This window comes from Triturus cristatus, chromosome 3_2 (assembly GCF_964204655.1).
Source record: "Triturus cristatus chromosome 3_2, aTriCri1.1, whole genome shotgun sequence".
Classification (NCBI taxonomy): Eukaryota; Metazoa; Chordata; class Amphibia; order Caudata; family Salamandridae; genus Triturus; species Triturus cristatus.
Window position 1 is genome coordinate 1,102,967,629 of NC_140584.1, and position 22,934 is coordinate 1,102,990,562.

At 44.6% G+C, this 22,934-nt stretch overlaps 1 protein-coding gene across 1 annotated transcript in view; it reads right to left on the reverse strand.

The window, feature by feature from the left end:
* LOC146859211 (uncharacterized) overlaps nucleotides 1–18,739 on the reverse strand; it is a 123,178-nt gene extending 104,439 nt beyond the window's left edge. Inside the window, exon 1 of the mRNA XM_085649895.1 lies at nucleotides 18,517–18,739. Coding sequence (XP_085506021.1) covers nucleotides 18,517–18,687 — 171 coding nt within the window. The 5' untranslated portion in view covers nucleotides 18,688–18,739. The remainder of the gene's footprint in view (nucleotides 1–18,516) is intronic.
* Nucleotides 18,740–22,934: the final 4,195 nt, after the last annotated feature.

Here is a 22,934-nt window from a genome sequence, read left to right on the forward strand (position 1 = left end):
CACAATTATACACCATACCACATAATTCCACACATCACACAATTCCACAATTCATCCCCACACAATTCATCACACAACGTAATTAAACTCCACATAATACCACTCAGCACCACATAATTAACCTCCACATACTTATGCTCTACTCCATATTGCATAAATACACTCCACATAAATCCAGTCTATGCCACGTAGCAACATTCCATATAACTACACTTCACATCATGCCTCATAATACCACTCAACATAATTTTCACTCAACAGCGCACACTTCCAAGTCACAAAATTCAACTCTACACATTTCAATTCCATAACACATAATTAAACAACAAACGACATAATTCAAGCCAACAACACAATTACACAACAAACCACACACATCCAATCAACACCACAAAATTCCACATCATGCTACAATATTTAACAGCACACAACATAAGTAAACTCCACTACATACCACTCCACAACACAAAATACCATTCCAGATAATCTCACTTTAAGACACACAATCCCACTCTATGACACACAATCCCACTCCACATAATTCCAGTACACTCAATACCACATAATAACTATCCACATAATTACACTGCGCACCATGCCACATTATTTCACCACACAGATCTAATCCACACAACACAATTCCACAACTAGCAATTCCAATCCAAACCACATATGTCCACTTGACACCACACACATTCACTCCACTCCAAACAGAAAACGCATAGGTTAAATACATTGTCCTTTACAACTTCAATAGCTCTAACTCTCACAAATGCAAGACCAATTGCATGACAAATGCTTGTTTACCTTCCAATGCGTCCCAGCAGATCCTGTTCCTGAAGCTGCAAACCTTCTCCTGTCAGCTCTGTGCTGCCTCGTCCCTTCTCAGAGGCTGTGCCCTGTGTAGAATGCTCTCTCTGGGGCCCCCATCCCCACCATTGTCAGGGTCCTGAGCAGTGCCCTGTGGGGAATGCTCTCTCTGGGGCCCCAACCCCCACCTTTGTCAGGGTCCTGAGCAGTGCCCTGAGGAGAATGCCCTCTCTAAGGCCACCACCCTTGTCAGGGTCCTGAGCAGTGCCCTGAGGAGAATGCTCTCTCTGGGGCCCCCAGTCCCACCCTTGTCAGGGTCCTGAGCAGTGCCCTGAGGAGAATGCCCTCTCTGAGGGCCCCCACCCTTGTCAGGGTCCTGAGCAGTGCCCTGAGGAGAATGCTCTCTCTGGGGCCCCCAGTCCCACCCTTGTCAGGGTCCTGAGCAGTGCCCTGAGGAGAATGCCCTCTCTGAGGGCCCCCACCCTTGTCAGGGTCCTGAGCAGTGCCCTGAGGAGAAAGCAAATTTTATAGCATAGCATAGCAAGTGCAACTAGGAGATTATACCGTCGCCAAGTCTCATGCACTCACTTCTTTGCGAGCCTGGCGAGCCGGTGCCGAGGCAACATAGCTGCTGGGGTTTCAGATTGCTTTTGTGTGCCAATTCTTTGGTTCAGTGTGGTTGTGCGTGACCTTTCATTGCCTTTGAGTGACGCTATGGAAACCAGCAGTAATGCCTTGTCCCATTCTTCACGCATACTGAGTATTATCTCAGGGACATTTTAAGGATGTTGCGGGCCCTGGGCAAATGTATTTTTTGGGGGGCCCTGTTCGGAACAGCTTTGATTTTATGATACAGTTTCAGCTCCTTCATGCCCTCATTAGTCAAATTATAAGTTTTTCATCTCACTGCCACAGGGCAGCTATCTGGTGGACACACGCACACTGCGTTAAAAATAAGGATTCTCATTGAAAAACTTCCTCTCAATTTACTTAAATTAACGTTTGGGGAAAAAAATGTATGGACCTCCAAACATCAAGTCCATTGTGCTGCTTCTGTTAAGTTAAAAAAGTAATAAGTAACAGGAGTACAGCCCGTTAACCCAGGTGAGACCGGGCATGCTATGTAACACAAGACAATGTCTCAGCTGGAAGGTTGTTTTGAAAAGGGCAATTTAAATGTTGGCACCTCACTCCCCCTATCCTCTCCCCTGTCTAGTTTTTTTCCTACCCCGTGTCTCCGGTCACGTGACTCATTTCCGGGTTCTTATCCTATTCCATTCCGTATGCAGCTGCATCGAACTGCCCCCGAACTCTGGTTTCAGTCAGAGGTTTAACTCCTCGTGGATGGATCGCTTGACTCTCCTACTCTGATGCCCTGATTTTGCCTCGCGGATCCTTAATCAGTAAGTCCCTCCGTTTCTCTCCAGCCGTCTCCAGACCGTACGCTGCTGTCCGCACTCATATACGTGTATTATTAAACCCCTCTCCCACCATTGTCATTCCAGATCTCGTCTTTCCCCTGACGTCTCTCTGCCCCCCCTGGCACCGGATCAAGACCAATTACGGGCCCGCGCTACCGGCCAATTTGTCCCCACGCGCTTGTTTTTCTCCTGTTTTAAGATTGGGTAACTTGCTCTCCACTTACATCGCATATCTACTCTTACCATCTATCTTGTTCTCTCCCTTACGATTCCTCTTTTTCACAGATCCCTACTGCGTCCTTGATTTAATTCAAGGTTTTTCCATATCAGACACTCAACTCATTGCCCCTTTACTAGGTAATTTCGCCTTTTCAATCTTTCTCTACTGTTTTTCCTTCTTGGGACTACTCGCTTTCTGACCAACCCTCTTTCCCCTCTTTCCATAGAAGCACTACCACTTAAACTAATGACCTATTGTCCTGATGATAACCCGAAATGATACGGGTTGAAACGCCGTCGACTACACAGCCAAGAACCCAGGCACTCTTGTGGTCAATTCAGTTACCTAATTACTTTTGTATAAACAACTTGTATAAAGTTTTGTATTCCTTGTTGACCACTTTTAAAACCTTCTCTCAATTCGCCGTTCACGCTGTTCTATTGCACTCCTTTATCACTGCGCCGTTCACTTCTTACTAGCACGTCCAGTGCCCACTTTGTGTGTGTATTAAGGTCATTGTATAAATAGATGTACTGTAGTGCTTTTCAACTACTTACAGAACTACATAAAAAATCCTTGTTTTTTCCTTTTCCGACTCTGTGGTCTCCCTTTCTTGTTCCACGCCCTACATGTGATTGAGCTCACCACATTTAAATTGCCCGCTTCTGTGAAGTTGGCTTTTACTTTCATATGGTTGCACCAGTCATGCCCCACTTCTGCCACTGTACGAAATTGAAACTTTTGACTGGTGCCTTTGCTTCAGCATCACGTCATGATATGCCAGAAAGTTGATAACCCATGTGTCATCATTATGAATTAGAACTTTAGTCATCCATGGCTTTTATAGCCAACCCCTTACTGCATTCTGGGATTTGTAGTTTTTTTTTTTATTTGCTATGGCCTTTTGCTTAAAAATTCATAACTTGTTGAAAGAGCATTATGTTCATCTCAGCCTACATAATCGTTAATTCAGGGTCAACAAATAGTTGAATAAATGTGTGAGGAGACAATATCACCAACAATAGACCTTTCATAAACAGCCCTGCAGCTACATTATTCCATTCCTGATTTGCTATTTGATTTAATGCGCTTAAGCAAGCATATCTGCAACTGCATGGTTTATATTTGAAGGTTTGGACAGGGAAAAGTAAAGACATGCATGGTTTCGTTACTTTGTCCTTTACTTTGCCTTTTGCTATTTCTGCAAACTCATCCTTAGGCTGGAGGCTTGTTTCCAGCCCCCAAAAACAGCTTCTCAGGGTGATATTCTCAATTTACGGTAGTGGTTGCAGAAATACAGTCATTGCAGAGCCAGCCATCAAGTAGCTGCGGTATACAGAACAGCCTATTAATAATAAGGACTCGCCTTACCTTATTCTGTCCATGCCAAACTCTGGCCTCGCCGAGCGTTGGTACAGGTCGCGCCCAAGCCTACTCAACAAATATGTGTAGGCCTCTGAAGCAGCCGTCGCCCCTCCCATTGGGGGATGGGGGGGCCTGGAGAGGCCCGAGCAGGTGCTGTGTCGATGTCAACAGTTTATCATGACCCCATCAAGTGCGGGCTTTATAATCATAGTCACTGGAGCGCTTCCTTTGTGATTAGGATTCTAAAACGGGCCGATCTGTGGCCTGCTGACTCCTGTTCTGCTCTGCTCACAAAATAAGCCACGGATTTGATAACCTAAAACCTAAACATGGCCTGTAATGACTGAAATGTACATCATAAGTGACAAAGAAAGATCGGAGATGTTGCCTCATAATCCTTATGCTTACGGTTTATCTGCTTCCTTTCCCTTGAGCTGCGACGTCACCAACTTTGGAAGTTTTGCGACCATCCTGGCCAGGCGTCACATTCAGTTCTCCTCCAGGAGGGTCTTATGCTGGAAGGCGGCAGCGCCACTAACTATATTTGAATATTTTAAGTGTGAACAGCAAGCACACAACATCTCGTTCCTTTTTTCGCGCTCAATGGCTTTCTGCTCCAACGAAAGACAGACCAGAGGAAGCACAGCCTCGCTCAATGACTTTCTTAATTTAGCAGGCCCGCCCGCTCGGAAGATCCGCAACTCTGTCTGTGTCAGGGAGGCTGGGCGGGGCTGACATAGGGAGCAGCAGGAAAAGACACAATATATCCGTGGCCGGTAATCTGAACAACGAGTCCTCCAAACCCAGCGCAGGCAGGATTAATTTCTCGTAGGCAATGCAGAGCAGCAGTGCAGAGATAAACTGCGGTGCGCAAAGCTGATTTTTGAAGCGCTGCATGAACTCTCTACACTATCTGGGAGCGAGCTATATATGCGTGGCTAATGCATTTTAATGCGGTGATGCGGACACCAGCATTAAAATGCATTAGCCTAATGCCTGATGCGCGATACTTGGCAAGGCTGCTGAAACTGCAGCTGTACCCTCACCTACCTGCACACTCCAGCTCCTTTTGCTGCCTGGTCGACCCACAGCACACCCAACAGAATCAGCTGCATACTATTCAACACACGCTACCTCTACAAGCAAGCCACGTAAATCGGGGTCCTCCTCGACTCCGTCTTGTTATATTTACATTCCTATACATATTAGTATCCTTCATTAATTATTTCTTTGATGTATGGTAGTAATTCTTAGAAGTTCCTGTTTGCCTAGCAACTGTATGACGAGTGGGGATTCTGGAAGGTAGGGGACACGGAGGCAGTTGTATAGAGAGCAGCGCGCTGAACATCAAGGGCTTTCTACCAATTCAATTAAACACTTCCTGAAGCTTCCTTGTGAGACTCGTCTTTGGAAAATTGGCGACGAGCTTGGGATCATCTTCTAATCGACGTGGGATCTGTGAAATTCGAAGAAAAATCGATACCGCATCTAAATCTGCAGAAATCGACTCTTCACTTCCCAAGATCCAAGCCACACAGCCCTTTAATACACAACCTCTAGATTTGGTGAGTAACTTCCAGGTCTGTCGAGGGTATGACAACCGAGTTATACCTAGTGACTTTCATTACATTTTAACTTTGATGCCTACCATTACTGCTACTCGCGTGTGTCCGTGAGTTTCGTTCACGAGCCTTCGCCTCTCCTCAAGCTGCTGCTTCCTCTATGACGCATCACCTGTCAAAGACCAATTAAATTCAGCCACGTATCACGCACAGCGTGCGTGCGTCCATTTTGAGTTGGGAAAACAAATAAACCTACGATCTACGTTTCCAGCTTCAAAAACATACGCTAATGATCGTATCGTTTCAATTACCTTAGCGTTGAGCCAATTTCACAGCGATTCTACACCTCCTCTTTTCAGCAAATAAAAAAAAAGAGAATAAAACAAATAAGCAGTCAGTCACTATGGAACAATAGTGATACTAACACACCCTCTAGTGGAACTTTAAGGCAATTTCACCATCTTAAAGTATAGGATTATTATTATAATTACTACTTTCCACTCATTATTACGTCTCAAACTACAATCACTGCTCCTCCACCATTTCTACAAAATCCAGGACAACCAGACACTCCATGAGAGGAATGGAAAGAAGCCTTTGAGACTTATTTAGAAGCCATAGGTGGTGATGTTTACGTTTCCAAAAGAAAATTAGCTATTTTAAAACATTCTTTAGGTCAAGAAGGCAGAAATGTATTAAAAACTTTACCTGAAATGGATGAAATTAATACAATGGGAGAGCAAACAGATGAAAGTGGTGATGCTAACGACGTTGATGTCTATGACATAGCTCTAAAAGCTCTACTAGAAAACTTTGGAAAAAAAATTAGTATAGTAGTGGAAAGACACAAATGTTTCTCTCGTGCCCAGATGCAGACTGAATCCATAGAACAATATGTATCCAGTTTACGGAAACTTGCAGTGAAGTGTAATTTCAAGGATTTAAGAGATGAACTTATCAGGGATCAAATGATCAACAGATTGTATAATCTCAAGATACAAGAAAAATTTCTTGGCATGAAAAATCCTTCATTAGAAAAAACTATTGCGACAGCCAAGAGAATGGAAAATACTTCCAGATACGTGAAAGAATTAAACGACAAGTCTTCCAGTAAAGATGTTCAAGATGAAGCTGTTAACAGCATCAATAATACAAACAAACAAATCAATAAATTCAGTCAGGCCAAACCTGATGAGAGAAAATCAGATCTAACCAGATCTAAACCCAGATATAGTTTCAGATGTGGCAGTCCCAAACATACTGCTGATGTAAGCCATTGTCCAGCTATTAGGAGCAGATGTTACAGATGCAAGAAAATCGGACACTACTCGAGACTATGTAAGGGCACGCCAAATTTCCAAAGAGATAACAAAGCCATACATTTTGTGAAAGAGGATGAAGTTTCATGAGAAAGCGATAATGATGATATTGAATTATTAATGATAGATTCATCACAGGTGTGCAATTGCGAAGATTCCAAAGATAGCTATCGTCCTCCCAAATGTCTTGTGAGGATTAATGATTCAGAGATTCACATGTGGGCAGATTCATGTTCTCCGTTTTCCATAATAGACAAATCTATTTGGGAAAAAATTGGTTTTTGCTCGAAGGATCTACAAAACACTGATGTCACACCTGAAGGTTATTGTGACAATAAACTTCCGGTCATTGGTTATGTTTCTACTGAAATTAGTTTTAAAAACATGAAAACGATTGCCAAACTATACATAGTGGAAAAAGGGAAATCACTTCTGGGATGGAAAGAACAACGTGCTTTAGGCATTATATTAGATCCTAATCATCCTGATCAAGTTTTGAACATAAGCTCTTCCAACAATAAATGGGTCGTCAAGTTTCCAAACCTGTTCAAAGAATCGTTAGGATGCCTCAAAAAATTTAAACATCGCATTATTTAAAAAAACAATGCAATACCCAAAGTACACAAAGTAAGGAACGTACCGATGGTTCTAAGACATCTCACCTCATTCATTACTCCTGAGGGGGCGTTTCAATTTATCAGGATGCCATTTGGTCTTGCTTCGGCATCCGCCGTTTTTCAAAGAGTAATGCAAAAGATATTAACATGGGTCAAGAACACTTTAGTATTTCAGGACGATGTATTGATTTGGAGATGTGATGTTGTACAACATGATTTCATTTTAGAATCTGTTTTGTGTAAACTAGTTGATGCAGGGTTTACCATTGGACTTGAAAAGTGCAAATTTCGTGTACCCGAAGTAGAATATTTAGGTCACACTTTGACTAAAGATGGAGTCAAACCTAAAAGTAGTTTAATAGATGCCATAGAAAAAGCACCTCCTCCTACAGACAAAGATCAACTAAGATCTTTTCTTGGTCTCGTGGAGTATTACTCCAAATTTGTATACCATTTTTCTGATAAAATTCAGAATCTAAGGAACATTATGAAGAAAGGAGTAAAATTCACATGGTCCGATGAATGCCAAACTACATTTGAGGGTATAAAGAAGGTCATTGCTAAGGCTGTGAGTTTAAAACCATTTAATCCAAATCACAAGACCATTATATCTACTGATGCTAGTAACCATGGTCTTGGTGCTGTCCTCATCCAAGAACACGAGGGAAAAGAAAGGGTGGTAGCGTTTGCTTCTCGCACCTTAAAGGGTGCAGAACACACTTATTCTACTATGGAAAAAGAGGCCCTTGCTTGCTGGTGGGGTGTACAATATTTTCGCATATATGTTTGAGGCATCAGATTTACGTTAAGAACGGACCATAAACCGTTAGTAGATCTTTTTTCCACCAAAGGATCAGCTAAAGCCACGCCTAGAATAGCCAAATGGCTTTATCGACTTCAAGAATATTTCTTTGATGTCAAGTATGTTCCTGGTGTAAAGAATGTTAATGCCGACTGTTTATCTAGATTACCAATTGAAAACACTAGCGTGAATGATGATGATGAATGGATGATTGCTGACATTAATTACATTTGTAATGCCATATCTGAAGAGGAATGGATGTCTGCTACCAGTAATGACACAACTTTAAAAAATCTCATGGAAGCTCTTACTGATATCCAAGGGTGGAATTTACATCCCGATTCATTAGAACCTTTCAAACTTATATGGACAGAATTCGCTGTATTGAACAATATTGTGAGAAGGGGGTGTCGTCTTGTAGTCCCACTAAGTCTTAGAGAAAGACTATTAAACCTCATGCATGAAGGTCACTGCGGCATGTCTGCCTTGAAAAGACGTATCAGGGAGGATTTTTGGTGGCCAGCTATGGACACTCATATTGAAAAATTTGTACGTGATTGTGTGGCCTGTGCTGTAAGTGATAAATCACACACCACCCAAGAAACCACCATTAATCCTATACCTTTACCTGAATCACCCTGGGAAAAACTTGCCATTGACATCTGTGGTCCATTTGAAACCCTTGGTAACAATGACAGATTTGCCATCGTTATGATTGATTATTTTTCAAAGTGGCCCGAAGTAACATTTGTAAAAGATGTAAAGTCTAGTGTACTAATCACTTTTTGCGAAGACATTTTCAGAAGGGAGGGTTGTCCTGCTGAAATTGTTTCGGACAATGGTTCTCAATTCATTTCAGCTGAATTTGAGAAATTTTTAATTAAATGGGAAATTAAACATACCAGGACTCCATTGTATCATCCTAGGGGAAACGGTTTAGTGGAGAGGTTCAACAGAGTGCTAGTTGAAAACATACAACTTTCTAACAAAAATGGTTTGAATTACAAACAACAAGTAAAGGACATGTTATGGTGTTATAGGACCACTCCACATTCAGTTACCAAAGAAACTCCTTTCAGTATTCTCAAAGGAAGAATACCTTGCACAGTTGCGGTGCCTGCTTGGATGAATAGAGCACGCACAAGTAAAGCCAATCATGATGAAATTAGGGCACGTGTTAGAAGATACCAGAACTCGTACTCGTACGGCCATAGACACAATTCATGTATTTACAAATCTCCCCGATCTTTCAAAACTGGAATGTGGGTAAGAGTTTACATTGGGGATAGATAAAAAAAAGGCACCTCTAAATGGTCATGTCCCAAGGAAATTGTACAGGTAAAAGGTAATTGTGTAAGATTGGCGGATGGTAATTGGTGGAACACGAGAAAAGTATCCATATGTAATATCACTGAACAGAATGAATGGCTTAGATGTCAAACTCTTAAACCTATTCACAGTAATAGTTCTGACTCCACTTCTAATATGAATATACCACATTGTAAAGGTGTATCTAAAACAATTTGTACCCGTCAATCTTCTCGTACCATATGCAAGCCCAAATTTCTTGATGATTATATTTGTGATTGATCATTTTTACATTATGTAAGCATAGTATTCAATGTATTCTATAATTGTATTTTTATTTTTTTTGTTAGTAGGAGATATATGTATTTATGTTTTCTTTTATTGTTAGAAGGGAGATATGTTATATTTACATTCCTATACATATTAGTATCCTTCATTATTTATTTCTTTGATGTATGGTAGTAATTCTTAGAAGTTCCTGTTTGCCTAGCAACTGTATGACGAGTGGGGAGTCTGGAAGGTAGGGGACACAGAGGCAGTTGTATAGAGAGCAGCGCGTTGAACATCAAGGGCTTTCTACCAATTCAATTAAACACTTCCTGAAGCTTCCTTGTGAGACTCGTCTTTGGAAAACGTCTCCTCTGACATCACGTCCTCACAGAAACCTGGACGAACCCCAGCTCAGGCCCAGACATCGACGCCACCATCCCTGACGGCTACAAGATCACCCGCAAGGACCGCAACAACCGACCAGGAGGCGGCATTGCCAACGTCCACAAGAACTTCCTCTGCCTGACCACCCACTCGGACAGCACAACGACAACCATTGAGCATCTCCACTTCCAGGTCCAGACCATCCCAAAACCACCCTCCACTGCACCCTCTTCTACAGATGGCCTGTCCCCTGGCCGCCCTTCACCGACACCATCATCCACTTCATTGCACCCCAGGGTCTCACATCCACCAGTTACATCCTATTCAGCGACCTGAACAACCCAAATAACCAGAACACCACATCCCTTCTGGAATACCTCGCCAACATCTGACTCAAACAGCTAGTCATCTCTGTGACCCATGCAGAGGGACACAGGCTTGACCTCATCTTCTCTACATGCATAAATACACATACAGCCACACCTCTGGACCGACCACCACTGCATTTGTTTTGCTTTCACCAAACCCTCTGTACACCACTGCATCCACCGCCCCACCACCACATCTGGAACAAGGTCACCGAAGAACACCTCAATGCTACCCTCAGCACAACACCACCGACATCCACGGACGCCATACCACAGCATGCAACCTTCACCAATGGATCTCCAACTGCTCTGACACAATGGCGCCCCTTAAGAAAGCACCTGGCAAGCAACACTCCACGTAATCCAGTTAGTTCACTGCTGCCCTCCACAAGCCCAGACGCAGATTTCCAAGCCGCCGCCACCGCACACCACCTCCTCCTCAAAAATACAAGGTAAATGGCCTTCCAAGACGGAATCAATGCCAACGCACACAACAGCAAAGAACTTTTCACTATGGTCAAGGAGTTTGCCAACCCAACAGCAAGACCACAGAAGTCCCACCCTCCTAAGACATCTGCAACATTATCGACACTTACTTCCACCACAAGATCAAGCAGATCTATAACAGCTTCGACACCCAAGACCCGCCCATCACTCCCGCCACCACCACACACGACGACCAAGCCCCCAACAGATCCTGCTCAACAGGACCCCACTCACCACAGACGACACTCTCAAGGCCATGAAGAGCATTCATTCCGGAGGACCCTCAGACCCCGTCCTCCACCACATCTTCCACAGAGCCACTACCTCCATCACCCCCGAATTACGCCACACCATTAACTGCTCCATCGAGACTGCCACCTTCCCCAATGACTAGAAATATGCTGAGATCAACTCCCTGCTGAAGAAACCGTCCACCAACCCAACAGACCTCAAGAATTTCACAACCATCTCCCTCATCCCCTTTCCAGCCAAGGTCATCAAGAAGGCAACCAACGCCTAACCCTCCAAGTTCATGGAAGCCAACCATGTCCTGGACTCCTCTCAATCCGGCTTCCGAAGCAACCACAGCACCGAGACTGCCCTCCTCGCTGCCACCGATGACATCTGCTCCCTCCTCAACCGGGGAGAAACAGCAGCTCTCTCATCCTCCTCGGCCTCTCAGGCTCCTTCCATAGCATCTCCCATCACACCCAAGCCCAAGACTCCACGATGCGGGCATCCTTGACAAAGCGCTGGACTAGATCCATTCCTTCCTCACCGGTAGAACACAGTGTGTCAGACTACCACTGTTCCTGTCAGAACCCATGGAGGTCGGCTGCGGAGTCCCCCAGGGCTCCTCCCTGAGCCCCACCCTATTCAACGTCTACATAGCCCTGCTCACAGCCATAGTCAGGTACCACGGACTCAACATTATCTCCTACGCTGACGACACCCAGCTGATCCTCTCCCTCACCAAATCACCACGACGGGATGAAGACCATTGCTACCTGGATGAGACACTGCTGCCTCAAGCTCAACTCGGACAAGATCGAAGTCCTCATCCTGGGGCCCAACACCTCTGCTTGGGAAGACTCCTGGTGGCCCTCTGTGGTAGAACCCCCCCCCCACACAACCAAGAACCACAGAATACTCATGATAAATCACCAGATCAGCAACATCTATTCATCATGCTTCCACACTATTCGCCTGCTTCAAAAGTCGTCCAGATGGATACCCAATGAGGCCAGAAAGATGATCACCCACACACTCATCAGCAGCAAACCCGACTACGGCAATGCACTCTATGCATGCATCACCCAGAAACTCCTCAGGAAACTACAGAACGTTCAGGATGCCGCAGCTAGACTGGTCCTCAACATTCCCCTCAGCAGTCACATCTCTGTACACCTGTGAGCACTTCACTGGCTCCCAGCTAACAAAAGAGTCACGTGTAAGCCCCTCACACATGCCTTCAAAGGTCTCCACGATGCCGAACCAGCATACCTGAAGTACCCAGTGGCGGTGCGTCCATTGGGGGTGTTGGGGCGTTGCTCCCCGGCCCCCGCCCACGCCCACAGCTCCCTCTGCGACTCTCAACTTAGTGTACTTAAGTTCAGAGACGCTGAGGGTGGGGAGAACTGACAATGCATGTCAGTCAGCATGATGTCGGACCGTGGGCGGTCCGGCGTCATGTTGACTGACATGCATTGTCAGACAAGCCAGGGACAGGCAGCACTGCAGCACAAGTGCGCATGAGTGGGCAAGGTGAGCTAATTTTTAGCCCGTGCCCAGTCATGCGCACTTGTGTTTTCACTGCCTTGCGCATGCCCATTAGGAGCCCCTCAGTCTCCTAATGGGCAGGCGGCGGGCGAAGCGTAAGATGTGCCCTCTGCCAATCCTGGCGCTGTAGCAGCACCAGGATTGTCTGAGGGGTTGCCACTCCAGTGCTGACGTGCTGTTCCTGTTTGAAGAGGGCAGGGGTGCCAACGCGGACCAGGAGCAGAGGCGGTCAGGTAAGTTTTCGTTTTGATTTTATTCTCCCTCGGCCCCTCTCCCCCGCGCGACCCCCCCTTGCGACTGCCTCCTCGCTCTTTGAAGAATGTTTTTGCGTGCATTGGAAAATAAAATGCATACTGCGCGTGCGGCTCTGTATTCACAAACGTTGTCTTTTTAAACCATCCTGCTTTCGTTTTTTAATGATATAAGCAATGGGCATTAGGTCTCACTAGGCGCTATAGATAGATAGTTCATGATGTTCAACCGATTGTGAGATGTGCTCTGTCGTAAGTCACTGCTTGAGTCCAGTTCTCCCGCTGCTGGCAGCTGCCTCCCCCTCCTTTGTTCCCCCTCTTCCCTCTCTGTCTCGCTCCTCCTCATGTAGTAAAAACTGGTCGGAGACTTCAAGAAACAGGTATTACCTTCTCTTTCGTCCTTTCGTTTATTTGCTTCCTTGTGAAATGGATCCAAAAAAGAAAAGAACTTGCTGGAGTGGAAACGTAGTCTTTTGCTGACATTTTTCAATTTCTAAGTGCAGCCTCAGGGTAGAGAGAAATAAAACATTCAAAATATGAAAAATAACTAACTAACTAAAGCAAGGTGGCCATATTGATTTATTCACACCTAAACACATTAGCCCCACATTACAGTGTTTGCCAGTGAAGCCCTACTTTTGTTGCCTCCTCGCTCTTTGAACAACCATGTTTTCCCTGGGTGGGAAAGCACACTATTCCTGGAGGCACTGAAATACCTGCTTTTTGGGTGCGTGCACTGGAAAACAAAATGCATACTGCGGCTCTGTATTCACAAACGTGGTCTTTTGAAACCATTCTGCTTTCGTTTTGTAATGATAAAAGCAATGGGCATTAGGTCAGCTCCGTTACTCTCACACGTTCCTTTCTGCACCCTCGTTCCCTTATGTCACTGTTTCCTTCTCTTTCTATTCCTCGGTTAACTGACTTTTCTCTCTTGCTCTGGGGGTGAAGGCCGATGATGAGAAATACGCCCTGGACCGGACCTTAAAAGAGTGGCAGTGCTAAGTGCCCACCACCTGCAATCACCGGTACATATTAGGCGCTATAGTAGAGTCTCATAGTTCATCCGATTCTTGTGTGAGATGTGCTCTGTCGTAACTACTTGTCATTTGCTATGACGGGGGAATGGAGGTGCGGAGACAGAGAAAAAGACGAGGGAGGAAGAGATACTGAGATGTAGGGAGAGATAGCAAGCAAGATGGATGTGAGAGCAACAAGATAGGAAGAGATAGCAAGATAGAAAGAGGAAGCAAGATTGGGAGAGAGTAGAGCATGGGGGTTTGTGAGACACTGGAAGGGGCAGCAAGAGACAGTCACCGGGCAGTGTCAGCAGCACCCAGCCAGTGACAGAGGAGGGGAGATGCTGAGATAGCGAAAGAGATAAGGTAGGAAGGGATACTTAGATGATGGGAAAGTGAGAGTGTCACTGGAAGAGAGTGACGCCGATAGAGCAGCTTGCAGCCACTTACAGGTGAAGGTGGTGAATTCTGGGAGAGAGATAGGTAAAGAGAAAAGTGACAGTCCACAGAGGCACTTTCACAATTGCTTTATTAACCTTCCTGCTTTCTCAAATTTGCTTGAAAATGCACCATTTTTCTTCTCTTTTTTCAAAATTTTCACTGGAAGAGAATCGAAACGAACCCCCCCTTATGGTGGTTCGGGCTCGCTCGCTACGCTCGCTCGCAACGGTGCAGTACACCAATCATTTTACGCCTCACCACTTTCAAATGTCACAAGCCGCCCCTGGAAGTACCGCCTTTCATCCCACGTACCCATCAGACACCTTCCCTCGGATCCACAAGAACAGGCCCTGAGGTAGATCCTTCTCCTACCTCCCTGCCAAAACCTGGAACATCCTGTCTCTCCACCTCAGGCTATCATCGTCACTGACCCAATTCAGAAAGGATATCAGGGCCTGGCTCTTCGACTGAACCTCAGCGCCCCTGAGCACTTACAGCCCCCCAGTGCCTTGAGACCGTCACGGGTGAGTAGTTGCGCTTAACAAACACTGACTGATTGATTGATTTCCTGCCAGACATAAAACAGGCTGTATTGGGACACAGTCGATACCATCAAACAGTATGACAAGAGCAGCAACTATTACTAATTCAAGCAGTAGTGCAGAGCAAGCTCTCGGGAGCCGCCCACCACTGTCCGTAGAGGCAACACAATGCAGAGGCAGCTGTGATTTTCTCTGTATGTATTGATCACATGCCTGCTTACAACACAGACTTCTGAACCCCTACATAACAACAGCGACAGATAAACAGAACACACATGCAGCCACCAGGGCAGCGCAGTAGAGAAGAGCTTGCAGGTTCGCTCAATAGAATGAATATCAATGAGTGGAGCAGTAATCTCACCTTATATGTTAATGCTAAGTAATTATTTTGTGGCAGGAGCTATATATAAGTGTCTGTGAATGAACATGACTGGTGTTTTTTTCATACAAGAAATGGAATAACAGAGCAAGAGGGAATCCAGGACTCAAAGTGTGAAAATCTCGGGAAGACTGACCCTGAGCTGTGAATGTCCTTTCTGTGGGTGACCGATGGCTCATGGGGTGATCATAACAAACACTGCTCTTGGTTTAGTGCCTCTATATGGTTACAACTTGTGAGCGATTTGAAGTATTCATCTAATGTAGCGCGTTGTTTACATTCTCCATGGCACCCCCCCATAATCTCCTGAACTTCTATGCAGTTTTAAATTTATTCGCATAGAAATTCAAATGGGTTGACTATGAGTGACTATGTGTGGCCGTTGATAAATCTGTATTAAAGAGAATCCTTCTTCTGAACTGTTACACAGTGAGTTACTGCAGACTAGACACCAATAGGGTAATATTTGCCTTTGTTAGGTCTTGCCTAGGCAGCGCACATGCGCTGTCTCTCCGAGACATCCAGTAATCCGTATCAGTGGTGAAGCTCTGCCTATTGCCGCCTATTACCTTTTTATTGGTTTTGCTTGTCAGCTTAAATCTTTTGCTTTTGACCGGTTAATCTGTCCTTTAGTTCCTCCTTTATTTGTTGGGGAATGCCTATGCAGCACCGTCTAAGTACTGTAACCTGCCACTAATGTGCTGAAGTATTTGTCTTGGAACTATTTTTCATTTTAGGGAAACAGGGCCCTGGTACCACAAATCCCTTCCGTGCAGGTACGGGTTGTTGCTGTCACCAGGAGAGGGGGGCCCCATTAGCGATCACACTGCACGGGAGTAGCGAGGCTGCTCCTTCGTGTTGGTGACCTGTGAGCTTTTAGTGTTGAATTTGTAATAAATAATGTTCCATGAATCTTATTAGGCGTCAGCTTTAGGGAGCACATTTTGTTTTAATCGTACCACTAGTGTGGTGAAGTATTTTGATTTGAGTATTTTTTTCGTTTTTGGTGTTGGTGTCTTTCTTAATTTGCTCAGGCATGGAAAAAAATTGGGGTGACCGGAGAGTTTTAATGTTTGCATTTGTGTTGCGATGATTTTAGCACTGATTAGTATTATGCCCCCACATGCTCTCCACAAACAGATTAAGGGAAACAGGCCCCCGGTATCGCAAATCAAGGCAGCTCCTTCATGTTGGTGACTTATGAGCTTCTAGTGTTGATTTTGTAACAAATAATGTTCCGGGAATCTTAACAGGTGGCAGCTTTAGGGATTCGCGTTTGCTTTTGTGTCACTGAGCATACGAAAAAAACCTTACAATTCACAGCGCTCTACCCTTTGAAACAGAATGCGGTGTGCCAGCCAGAATGCTGTAATAAAAGTAAAGCAAACATGTGAACAGTTTCTGCGCTTCATGTTTTAATTTTTCTCTGCCAATCAGAATGCAGTAATAACAGAACAATGCCTAGGCAAACACGTCTGCAATGTACGTCTGTGATGTTGGTGAACTACTCGACCTGCAGTAACCAGGCAATGCGCGTCATTCTTCTCTTCACACGGCCCCTTGTATCGGTCACTATGCAGTAATCTTGGTAGACTGCACACGCGATATACCCACGTTTTGCATGCCACATGTTTGTTTTGTGTATCCGTCAGCATGTAGTCACTGCGAAAGGGATGTAGCATACTGGTAAGCGCTGCTGACTTTGAACCGGGACAACATCCTGGCTTCTGCTCAAAGTCATGTGATTCTGTACCACCTTGGAACTCACGTTCCAGTTTTAAAATTTGCTCTACAATGTGTGATTTTGGTCATATACTTAAAATTTTTAAGTATATGTATATGTAAAAGTACATATGCTCGGGACTGGAGCAAAAGCTGTTATGTTGATTATACGGTGCTAGTGCTAAGCACCCGAAAATATTGGCTTATATTTACCAGTGTGCTCTTCCTATATGTAAAATACCACTACATAATATGAATACCTGGAATCTGGATTCAATCCTGGTGTTCTATAAACATACTGGAACGCTTTTATAAAATACATTTAGTCCCATGTACTTTAAGGCCTGTGTGGCATCCATAAAATCAATTGTACATTTTAAAATCCTTTTATGTGTGTGTCGTGTTTCTTATTTTTTGTACCTTTTAGCTGTAACCTACAGTTGCTTTTGCACGTTGTTTTTAAGTAACTGATCTGCATCTCACAGATGCTGCAGACACAAGATTAGGATCTTTACAACGAGGCTTCTTTACACTCAATTAGCTTGTCTTGGTTTCCTTTCGCAGCTGTAGGGAACATGCTAATGTTTCACACTACAGCAGACTTTCAGCCTACTTTTTTTCCTCCAAAACAAATGCTAATCCTGTAGGATTTATTTACACAGCTACACGAGCCAGCATAAAAACAATGTTATTGTTTTAAAAAACAAAGTTTGAATCGTATTGCAACAAAAAAGTGTATTTTTTCTTTGATAATACTGAGTCAGTTTTTGGGTAGCTGCAAACATAATGGGATAACACGGCCCCTTGTACCGGTCACTATGCAGTAATATTGGTAGACTGCACACGCGATATACCCACGTTTTGCATGCCACATGTTCGTTTTGTGTATCAGTCAGCATGCAGTCACTGCCAAAGGGATGTAGCATAGTGGTAAGCGCTGCTCACTTTGAACCGGGACAACATCCTGGCTTCTGCTCAAAGTTGTGTGATTCTGTACCACCTTGGAACTCACGTTGCACTTTACATGTGAACTCTGCCAATCAGCATGCAGTAATAACAGAACAATGCCTAGGCACACACGTCTGCAACGTACGTCGAACTGCAGTTACCAGGCACTGCACGCCATTCTGCTCTTCACACGGCCCCACATCAGTACCAGCACAACCATATCACAGCAGCAATTCAGCACCAAGAAAGCACAACTTCAACATGAGTGATGCACTACATCAGCATTACAACATAGATTAAAGCAAAGGCCAAACCAAAACATCTGGTTAATCACTTATAAGGTCCCAAAGGCGAGACCTATTGGCTATGCCAATGCTTGTTTTACATTGCTCTCGAAACTGCACCTTAAGCAGCACGGACTTTGCAACATTTTCAAAGTGCAATTTTAAAGTGTGTCAGTTGCAGTCTCCCAGTCAAAAAAAAGCTTTGCTGTAGCAACTCACAAGAAGGAGCAAGCCCTCTTTCTCCTCTCCCATCAAGCCTTGCAGCGTCTCTGTAGAAACATGCTCCACATCTTGAAACGTCTCTTTCACCCACGTCATCGCCAAGTTCCTCATTTCTGTCCGGTTTGTCTCATCGAGGGGTCCAAACCTCCTCAGGAAGCTGTTCGCCATTTTAACCCCAGCTGAATGTCGTGTTCCTCGCAGATCGTAAACATTTATCTATCTATCACCTGCTAATGAACCACCTGACCTACTCTCTGTTTGCTTTCAGCACAACAGGCAGAGTTTGCAGTGCGTGACTTACTGATTACACGCGGCTGCCAAGTTTTCGGAATAAATGTGTGACATTTCCACTGTTTTGGTGTCTGTATGAGTTTCATTCCACCTCCAAATGTGTGACACTTAAGAGTGAAGCAATGAAGTCCACGTAGGGAGAAATATCAGCTTACCTCGAATTGAGACTTGAGAAGGTCTAAAAGGGCCTTGAAACTGCTAAAAAAAAAACTGAAACGGAAGACAGGCCACTAACATACATGGCAGTTAAATCATTTACAGGAGAAAACTTTGTACGTATGGTCACAAGTCTGACTAAAGGATGCTGCAAAGCACAACGGGTGACAAACAGGTTGCATTTTATGTAGACAGCTCAGTGGGTGGCTGCTTTAGCTGCAGAGATCCTTGTGTTACCTGCAGGTAGGGTTGCCACCTTTCCCAAAGAAAAATACAGATCATCAGTTCTGGTTTTAACACTCTGCAAAGGCCTGATATGATTTTGAAGTAAAACTGTACATGAAGTTATACCTATGTATTCATTTTAGCATGGGCTTTTCTGTTTACTTTAATTATCAGTACGGGGTCATTAAGAAAGACGGTGAACACATTTTAAAGTGTTTTCTTCTTACATTCACTATTTAAAGTGTGTACTGATAAAGGGAAAAATACCAAATTTAGGTGGTTTATCTAATTTTTGTACTAGCAGGGACATTCGGATACTGGTCACGGCAAGATGTGGCAACCCTACCTGCAGGTAACAAATGATAACCCTTTTCATATAGATCAGTGAGTTACGAAACTGTATCAAAGAGCTGCGTGCAAAGAAGTGGCGGCTGGTGACATTTCAAAGTGGTGCGGCGTAAAAGTTGTAGCTGAGTGTTATGTCGCGAAGCGAGCGAGTCTGAGCAAGATTGAGGGGGTTCTGTCCCCTGAGAAAATTTTGAAAAAAGCATGTGGCAAATTGTCTTATTACGGCTTCATTCTATAGACTACATTTGGCACAAGCTGACTGAATAAATCAAGGCTGGGGTATGGGGAGGCGTGGTTCATTGCAAATCGGAAAGTGTTGTCAACTCACAGTGATACTTTTTACCAGATGTGTGGTAATATCGCAATCAAAAATAAGGGCCTCTGTTGCTAAAGAGAAAGCTAGAGTGTCGACAGGTTATCCAAGATAGGGGCATATGTAAGGTGGCAGTGAGCAGGACTGTTTCATGTTGCCCTCACAAATCCCAAAGGGATATCATGCCTCATCATAGGGCTGTTGCTCCTCGATGGGCCGGCACTGGGTAACTCTAAGGGTCACTTTGGCAGAGATCTTTTATTGGTATGCCGTATGGTGAGTGCAAGGTAGAGTCTAGGTGGGGTGTTCTTTCATGTGTGATAATGTGAGTTAAAAATGATCAGGGAGACCCCTAACTACTTTTAATAAGCGGACCGCCCTGTCAGATCAAAAACCTTTCTAGGAAGATGCAACCAGTAGGGTCATAACGTCCCTGGGTATTCTAGATGTGATTTGTCTCATTGGGGAACAACTGTAGTTGGTCAACATGTTTCACGCTGCTTGTAGTCAGGAGGATCCGTGGCTCTTCGTCAGGTCATGAATCGTTTAGTGTATCTTCCCACCCCACAAATATAACATAAGTTGCCCTTCCAGTGGTACCTACTCATTTGGAGTTGGTTTTCCAACCTCCAATGGGAGATAAAAGTGCTCCCTAGGGTCCGGCAGAGGTGCCGTGCTCAATCGTGCTAGAGGTTTCCAAGTGCGATCGCATAGTCGCACCTACCTTGATCCTCTGCTGGCCCCAGGGCTGGTTCTATGATTTGCGGCTCCCCGGGTCAAAAGGGAATGTCTGAGGCCCCTCTAATTTACTTAAGTGACACAGCTCGGGAAGCTGCTTTGTGCAGATTCCTCCTGGGCCGTAGCTCCTCCTCCCAGCCTCCTACAAGCACCTCTTTTACAGCTCCTATTGGGCTGAAGGTGTAAGAAATGCCTGTAATGGCATTAAAGTGATGGACAAAGGGCCCCCCGCAGTGTCTCTGAATGGTCTCCTTGCATTTGGAACAAGAGGAAGTGTCTCCCTCCCCTAGGCCTCCTGACACCATCCATGAGAGGCCTGGGGAAGGCCCCTCCCATGGACCCTAATTGCAAGGAGCCACCCATCTTTCAGTTGGATCGGCAGGGAAACAACAGAACACACCACCGATGCGGGGCCCCATGCTGGTAGGCTGAGTGCGAGGCCCTGGGCAGCTGCCCACACTGCCCATGCTTAGCGCCAGCCCTGGCTGGCAAAGAGTGTGGTAATATTGTACATGCTATGCTAACAGTAAACAGTATGACAAGAGCAGCAACTATTACTAATTCAAGCAGTAGTGCAGAGCAAGCTCTCGGGAGCCGCCCACCACTGTCCGTAGAGGCAACACAATGCAGAGGCAGCTGTGATTTTCTCTGTATGTATTGATCACATGCCTGCTTACAACACAGACTTCTGAACCCCTACATAACAACAGCGACAGATAAACAGAACACACATGCAGCCACCAGGGCAGCGCAGTAGAGAAGAGCTTGCAGGTTCGCTCAATAGAATGAATATCAATGAGTGGAGCAGTAATCTCACCTTATATGTTAATGCTAAGTAATTATTTTGTGGCAGGCGCTATATATAAGTGTCTGTGAATGAACATGACTGGTGTTTTTTTCATACAAGAAATGGAATAACAGAGCAAGAGGGAATCCAGGACTCAAAGTGTGAAAATCTCGGGAAGACTGACCCTGAGCTGTGAATGTCCTTTCTGTGGGTGACCGATGGCTCATGGGGTGATCATAACAAACACTGCTCTTGGTTTAGTGCCTCTATATGGTTACAACTTGTGAGCGATTTGAAGTATTCATCTAATGTAGCGCGTTGTTTACATTCTCCATGGCACCCCCCCATAATCTCCTGAACTTCTATGCAGTTTTAAATTCATTCGCATAGAAATTCAAATGGGTTGACTATGAGTGACTATGTGTGGCCGTTGATAAATCTGTATTAAAGAGAATCCTTCTTCTGAACTGTTACACAGTGAGTTACTGAAGACTAGACACCAATAGGGTAATATTTGCCTTTGTTAGGTCTTGCCTAGGCAGCGCACATGCGCTGTCTCTCCGAGACATCCAGTAATCCGTATCAGTGGTGAAGCTCTGCCTATTGCCGCCTATTACCTTTTTATTGGTTTTGCTTGTCAGCTTAAATCTTTTGCTTTTGACCGGTTAATCTGTCCTTTAGTTCCTCCTTTATTTGTTGGGGAATGCCTATGCAGCACCGTCTAAGTACTGTAACCTGCCACTAATGTGCTGAAGTATTTGTCTTGGAACTATTTTTCATTTTAGGGAAACAGGGCCCTGGTACCACAAATCCCTTCCGTGCAGGTACGGGTTGTTGCTGTCACCAGGAGAGGGGGGCCCCATTAGCGATCACACTGCACGGGAGTAGCGAGGCTGCTCCTTCGTGTTGGTGACCTGTGAGCTTTTAGTGTTGAATTTGTAATAAATAATGTTCCATGAATCTTATTAGGCGTCAGCTTTAGGGAGCACATTTTGTTTTAATCGTACCACTAGTGTGGTGAAGTATTTTGATTTGAGTATTTTTTTCGTTTTTGGTGTTGGTGTCTTTCTTAATTTGCTCAGGCATGGAAAAAAATTGGGGTGACCGGAGAGTTTTAATGTTTGCATTTGTGTTGCGATGATTTTAGCACTGATTAGTATTATGCCCCCACATGCTCTCCACAAACAGATTAAGGGAAACAGGCCCCCGGTATCGCAAATCAAGGCAGCTCCTTCATGTTGGTGACTTATGAGCTTCTAGTGTTGATTTTGTAACAAATAATGTTCCGGGAATCTTAACAGGTGGCAGCTTTAGGGATTCGCGTTTGCTTTTGTGTCACTGAGCATACGAAAAAAACCTTACAATTCACAGCGCTCTACCCTTTGAAACAGAATGCGGTGTGCCAGCCAGAATGCTGTAATAAAAGTAAAGCAAACATGTGAACAGTTTCTGCGCTTCATGTTTTAATTTTTCTCTGCCAATCAGAATGCAGTAATAACAGAACAATGCCTAGGCAAACACGTCTGCAATGTACGTCTGTGATGTTGGTGAACTACT